This window comes from Arachis ipaensis, chromosome B02, assembly GCF_000816755.2.
Source record: "Arachis ipaensis cultivar K30076 chromosome B02, Araip1.1, whole genome shotgun sequence".
Classification (NCBI taxonomy): domain Eukaryota; kingdom Viridiplantae; phylum Streptophyta; class Magnoliopsida; order Fabales; family Fabaceae; genus Arachis; species Arachis ipaensis.
In genome coordinates this window covers 100,602,976-100,609,626 of record NC_029786.2, presented here as the reverse complement: position 1 = coordinate 100,609,626, position 6,651 = coordinate 100,602,976, and the positions used below count along the sequence as shown (strand labels likewise).

Sequence of the window (6,651 nt, the reverse complement as noted above, 5' to 3'; positions counted from 1 at the left end):
GAAAAAAGATGACCATGATTGCGCAAGGATTCAAATAGGATTTCTAAGGCGCTCTTCCTAATCTCAGGCCTTGGATCAAAACTAAGCTCAGATAATCCTGCACAATGTTGACCAAGAATAAGTACTTCTAACAAAAGCCAAGCTTCTTAAAACATGAAAGAAGATGATAATAATCATTTGAGCAACTTAAGAATATTGATAACATAATTTTGCAAGAAGGGTTAATACAGCATCCTCACCAGCCAATAGAGGAAACCAAAAATAGAGATGATCCTCCTTTTGAGTCACCTCTCCATTGTCTTGTTTCCCCTCTTTTCCTGTTTGAGGTGAACGCGGGGAAGCCTTTCTAGAGACTTCCTTATCCTTATTTCTTGACGATGAACCAAAGTCTCCTTCTGCTAGTTTGGTTGCGCAGAACCGAAGAAAAGCAATGGCATTCAGGCTAATCTCTTTGTTGAATCTAGTATTTGTAAAAGCAATTAGACAATTCACACAGTCAGTGAATGTGGTGGTCTCTGTCTCAGTAATGTATGGAAAATAATCTCGAATAATCTTCTCAATAATTTCAAAAGCCAAGAATACAATGTTCTTATGGTCATCATATGCTGCTGTAGTGAATACCTGAAATCAAGTTTATACTTAATAATGAGAAAAAGGAGTTAAAAGACAACAAACAATCGACAGAAAAGAAAAAATGTCCCTATCATAAACAGAAGAGAAAAGTTGATCAACTCTACCGTGAACATGCTCTTCCATCCAGATTTGACATTTTTGACACGAGATAAAACCATCTGAGAGACACATCGGATAATTAGTTCTCTGATCTCAACAGCACTACTCTTTTGCATGACAATTTCAAAAGGCTTCATAAATTCATTTTGAAAATTGTAATTAGCCAACTCTTCCCGCTCTAGAAATTTCATTGACAACTGACGCAAGGAATCCATCGCAAAAATTGCAACTGAAAGGTTTCCAGAACAGCCAATAGTCACAAAGAAATCAGAGAGAACATGCCAGATGCTCGACCACACAAGCCTGATGCGGTCCATATTATAGTGCCTGTTGCAATATAGTCATGTCAACATAATAATTAGAAAAGCAAAGATATTAATAAATCATAAAACATAAGTCATTAGCTTGTTGCTCTGCCTCAACTTTAGTTTTTTCAATCATCAAACCTAATAAGCACTTTGGCAGTTGTTTAACATCTGAAATAGGGAGTTGAAAGAAAAAAGTAGCCTCTTACACAGGCAAGCCAATATGGTGACCACCGGAATTTGAAATGAAAAGTAGTTCGATTCACCAATTTTCCCAAATGCATGAGTTTGAGGACTCAAAAGTTAAACCAAGAGTAAAAAAGGTAGCAACATGCTTAGTTTCTACACAACAAAGAATAATGCAACAACCAAGATCAACATGCCAAAGTGCCATTATCTATATTTTTGTAATAAACCCTATCCATAAATAGTACGAGCCATAACAAAAAGCTCAGACAGAGATTGGGGAATTTGGAATGAACAATCAACCAAAAAAGAGAAAACTAAGGTGGCAGAGTGCCAAAGAATATTGTTACACCCTGAAAGATAAAATCTACCAGAATGCCATGTGCTGTTTTTCTCTAATAACTCGCCCACACCCTTAAACCTTGAGCCATGAGAAAAAGATGATGAAAAGTTTAGAGGAAGAGCTAAGGTGTAGAATGCAATAAGCACTAGGCAAGTAATACATACGCAATCTCAACTATCTTTGTGAGGCTGAAAACTCGGGGATCAGACGGAGATCTTAGTTCGTCCATGGAGACCTTGCACAGAGCCTTAACAAAATCTACTATGGCCTCACTGTTCAACTTCTGACTCCGAGTGAATATGCGATTCATTTCAGAGCTTCCAACTTGTTCCAACATGTGCAAATTAGAAACTATATTGTTCACCTGTTCTGATGTGATGGTTCCAGAAGCATTGCCACCAATTCCAGCACTGTCATACGAACCTCGCATCAATGTGGCAGCAGCATACTGTAACCTACCAGGTCCCTTCTTTTTCAAAACAGGAAGAATGGTTGATTTCGTTTGCTTTGCCTTTTCTGACTCATTCTGAGGAAAGGAAAAGAATGTAGCGTCTGGTGGAGCGCCCTCTCCGAGAAGAAGTAGATGCTCAAACCGGGAAACACAGGTCAAGATATGCTCCCAAGCTTCTTGTAAGTAATTTCCATCCTCATCAGCAATAGTAACTATTGCCTATCAACAATTCAGACAGAAAACCCAACGTCATAATGTTATCAACAACTTAACTTTGAGTCAGGTACGAAAAATGTATTACAACAATTAAAAGATCCAATATGCAAGAACATTTTAATACGTCTGGAGATCTCGCCTAGAAAAATTTCCAGCAAATGCAGCAAACTCCGCAGAAACCCCATAAAATTTCATAATCAACATATTTGCAGAAGAAATGATGGCTAGACTACTTATTTTTAATATACTCAGTGATGAAAGTAAATCCAGAAAGCAGCTTTACAACTTACTTTGATAAAAAGTAAACATGAAGTTCAAATAATAAAAGATGTATACATTCAATACACAAACAATAGCAAGTGATATATGGGTCTAGCTATGGGCACATGATATTTTACAGTAGGTTTTAAATAATTTCATAGTTTTTCCTAAATATAAAATACTCTATTTTTTTGGGCCTGAACGTTGCCGCTTGGGCAGAAAAGTGTGTAAAGAGTACTGTGTAGTGACATTTATACCTGTTCTCCACAATCTACACAAGGCATTACTGAACTAAAATTGATACAGGTCAGTAAGTTTTTTTACTTTTTACTAAAAAAAAATAAGTTTTGGCAAATCCAAGAAATCAATAGTAAAAGGGGGAAACGAGGGTGACTCTTTGAGGTGAATATAAGATCCAACTCTTGCGGACACGCGCGCGCAGGGGTGTGTCATTTGAAAGCCAAAGTGGGAGACAATGTAGGAAAGTTTTGGAAGAAAGAACCACTCCCTTGTCCTTATTTGATAACATATGGATGAATATCGTTTCCATGCTTGGTTTTTCCCCTCTCTCTTCCCCACTTCTCTCACAAGATATCTATTTTTTGCTCCCACATTCTAATGAATACTGCACCACTCATTGGTTTTTCCAGAGATATGATTTGAAGCAAGTGATAGATAGAGTAAATAGGAAAGGCATGCTTCAAAATTCATTTTGTGAAAAAAACAAGCACCTGATGAGTAGGTAGCTGGAAATGAATGAGAACCATTGATTTATTTCAAGATAAATCTAATGGTTAAATTTACAAAGTTCATAGCTGAACCTGTATGACAAGGTCTATAAACTGACCCTTTGGCAAGGGGGGCAATAACTGCATAAAGTATCATAACATACAATATTAACTGATAGTTGATTATAACATCAGCTTATTAAATTTCACATAAACCAGTCCGGAAAGAAGTTAAAGGTAACCAACCTTAATTGCATCTACATTTTTTTGCTTAATGGCAGCAGGAGAATGCAGAGAGGTAAACTTTGCTAGTGAAGTCACAAAAACATCTCGATGTGTCTTCATGGACGTTCCACAAGTAACATGAATAGCATAGCGGAAGCCCTCGAGACACAGAGATATTACAACTTCATCATCACTTTGATCAAGAGGAACACTGAAGGCAGCTAACATTGGTGCCCAACACACCTCAATCATGAATCTAAGGATTACAACATTTGTTGCCGCATAATAGACCGACCTACAAGTAGCAAGCACATAGAAATCAAGTAAAATAAATTCTGGGAACAAAATTTTTCCCTCAATAAATGTGTAAAGGTACTGCAGTAAAAAGAAGAAATCATAGTCAGAAATTCCAAACAAGTTATATAACTGCCATTAAAAGAACTAATCAACATACATGCACACATAAAAGGAATTTACTTTGGTGAAAATTTAAGATTGATGCACCACACTTCAGATAGACATGGAATGAGTAAAACAACAGATAAATACTAGTAAACATGGTAGGATCCATAAACAGCCATGAGATGAATGAACAATTGTAACAGAAGGTTCTCCATGCCACAAACAAAAACATGTTGAAAGGCATGTTTTAGATAATAATTCTGTCCAAAAATATGGAAATTTTGACTGAACATACTCGGATTTGCGAGCTTTTTCTTTGAATTGTTGTTGCATATGACGGATAAGATCATCACTGGTTTCCATATGGCTGTCTTCCCAATGCTTGTTGGTCACGATATTCAATATACTATCCAATCCTAAAAGTCTATTAGAGTTTGCAGCCTGTTTTTGCTGTGGAACCATATTGTCATCTTTCATTTTGATCTCAGTTCTGGATATTCTCTCAAACAAGGACCTCAAATACTCCTCGGGGAGATCTTTTCCATCATCAATGCCACGATTGTTTCTTATGAAATCATCGACAGACATCTGCACAGCTCAAAGACCAAACAGAAAATAAGTCAATATGTCTATCGTAATTATTTGAAAATGAATCCAGACAATTATAAGAGCACACCTTGTTCTTCACCATAGGATTGTGAGCATCTGTGTTGAGCAATATTACAGAATAAGCAAGGACATAGGCTGTGTCGGCACTAGAAAAGGCCTTTGGATTACATTTGGAATAACGTTCAGCAAACTTTTCCATGATCCGATCAATCTTCTGTGCCTCACCAGGCAGTCGAAAGCCTAGAAGAAAGACCCTAATTGCCTCATCAAACTCCATCCCTTGGAAGTCAAATGAATCCACATAGGCATGCATAACCTTCAAGGATAATTCTTCCCTTTCTCCCAGAAAATCACCAATCAAAGTCTTGTTCAACCCAGATGCATCTTTAAGAAAAGCAGCTATATCCTCTGGTGAATTACCCACTTTTTTGGCATTGATGAGGAACTCGATTCCTTTCTTAGGTTTCCTGTTAAAAAGTGATATACCTTCCTGCCATAAACTTGCATTAGCAAAAGCAAAAGCAACAACAGAGCCAAACTTCTCAAAACCTTGTAAATCTGCTTACCAGAAGTTCCAGTTTATAAGCCCGTCGCTGCCCAATATTTGAAACATCAGATGCATCATTTGAGATTTCAGGTGGAGAGTCTTGTCCAACGGGATCTTCTCCATTTCCATTTACCATGGTCAAACCTCCAGCCTCAGCACTGCTGTCAGCTGCTTCAATTTTCTTAGCAGAATGAGGATCTGGAATTATCAATTGTTTGTTCAGCCAGCTTCCCATTGATTTTAAAACAGCAACCAAGGTTTTCATGGCTTCAAGTTTTAGTGTTGCCTCTTGAGGTGGCAGAAGTGTGGTGGCTGCACCAGGAGGGACACCTTGAGCAGTCTTAAGAAGTCCATTGACCATCCTAGGAGGAACTGAACAATTAGATATAAAATAGACAAAGTATAATAAGTGACAATCAAGATCACAGCAATACCATTACGAAAGTAATCCATGAAAACACATTGGCAACATGGAAATAATAGTAAACTCGATAATCATATTATGAACAGAAAAACTGCATATATGATTCATAGAGAAGAAAATCAAATAAAATAAAATACGTATTAAATGTCCGTATAAAATAAAATGGAGCATACCTCTCAAAAATGTTGGATGAATTGACATCACAATCATAGTTGATAAATATGTCGACCAATATCTGTGAATCAATGCAAAGTTTCTCGAGAAACCGAAGCACTATCATCTTTTGCTGAAAATTAGGTTGAGAAACATTTTCCAGTACCCTGAGTATTATCATAGGGAAAAAAACACCAATTTCGGCCTTCAATCCAGCTCTAAATCTTGATACCAGACTGATGAAGATGGAGCAAGATAGCTGAAAAACGATCAAAAGAGTTGAAGCACTGTTCTTCAACAATGATAAACATAAGTACTGCTTGATGGCACCTAGAAACCTGTTTACTCAACCAATTGTACAACCATCAGTAGTGATCAAATAGAAGAAAGAATAGCATTATGTAGAGATAACTTTTATTTTTCATTTTACTGAGATAGAAGATGAATTGCCACTTCAGTTTCCTCTTACAATTGTTTCAATCTCAATAGGGCTGAATACAAATATAATCACTTAAGTGAAATAGGGGCTTTGTATATCCTGCTCAAAATATTCTATATTAAGCTTGGTTTCTAAAGCCTAATCCATGACTTTATATTAGTAAATATAAAGTAATGGTTGATTATCTGCTTCCCAGTCTGTGTTTTATGACACCATATTTAACATGGAAACTACGTATAACTCAATGGAAAGCTTTACTAACATTGTTTTCATAATGAATTATTAGATGTTGTAACCTATAAGTAAGCTAATTCTTACATCAATGTCAGCAGATCCTTGATTCCTAACCGTCACAGATGATAAATTAGTATGAATTACTGACAGACCCTTCCTCAGCACAATCTAGTCATGCTGACCTCCTTCTTTACTAAGTTTGGCACAGAAACTACACATTCTAGATCGTCTACAAACTGAACTAAACCAAGATATGCTTTTCGCCCTAACTGCCAAAAATGTCAATGTTTCAAGGAAGCTCTACAAAGGAGTGACACAAAAATGAGATACCTTTCACTAGTCCTGAAAACAGCTCCAGCGTTCTCCAGCAAAATCTTCAATAGCTCCAGAGCCACA

The 6,651-nt window shown here is 36.8% G+C and overlaps 1 protein-coding gene across 1 annotated transcript in view; it reads right to left on the bottom strand.

The window, feature by feature from the left end:
• Positions 1 to 6,651, bottom strand: part of LOC107627834 (brefeldin A-inhibited guanine nucleotide-exchange protein 2) — a 10,466-nt gene that overhangs the window by 2,275 nt on the left and 1,540 nt on the right. The window contains exons 1-10 of the mRNA XM_021117063.1: positions 6,586 to 6,651; positions 5,603 to 5,920; positions 5,025 to 5,367; positions 4,526 to 4,948; positions 4,145 to 4,437; positions 3,469 to 3,742; positions 1,731 to 2,236; positions 738 to 1,059; positions 240 to 621; positions 9 to 97 (exon numbers count right to left, since the gene is read on the bottom strand). The exon at positions 6,586 to 6,651 is cut by the window's right edge and continues 1,540 nt beyond it. Coding sequence (XP_020972722.1) covers positions 9 to 97; positions 240 to 621; positions 738 to 1,059; positions 1,731 to 2,236; positions 3,469 to 3,742; positions 4,145 to 4,437; positions 4,526 to 4,948; positions 5,025 to 5,367; positions 5,603 to 5,920; positions 6,586 to 6,651 — 3,016 coding nt within the window. The remainder of the gene's footprint in view (positions 1 to 8; positions 98 to 239; positions 622 to 737; positions 1,060 to 1,730; positions 2,237 to 3,468; positions 3,743 to 4,144; positions 4,438 to 4,525; positions 4,949 to 5,024; positions 5,368 to 5,602; positions 5,921 to 6,585) is intronic.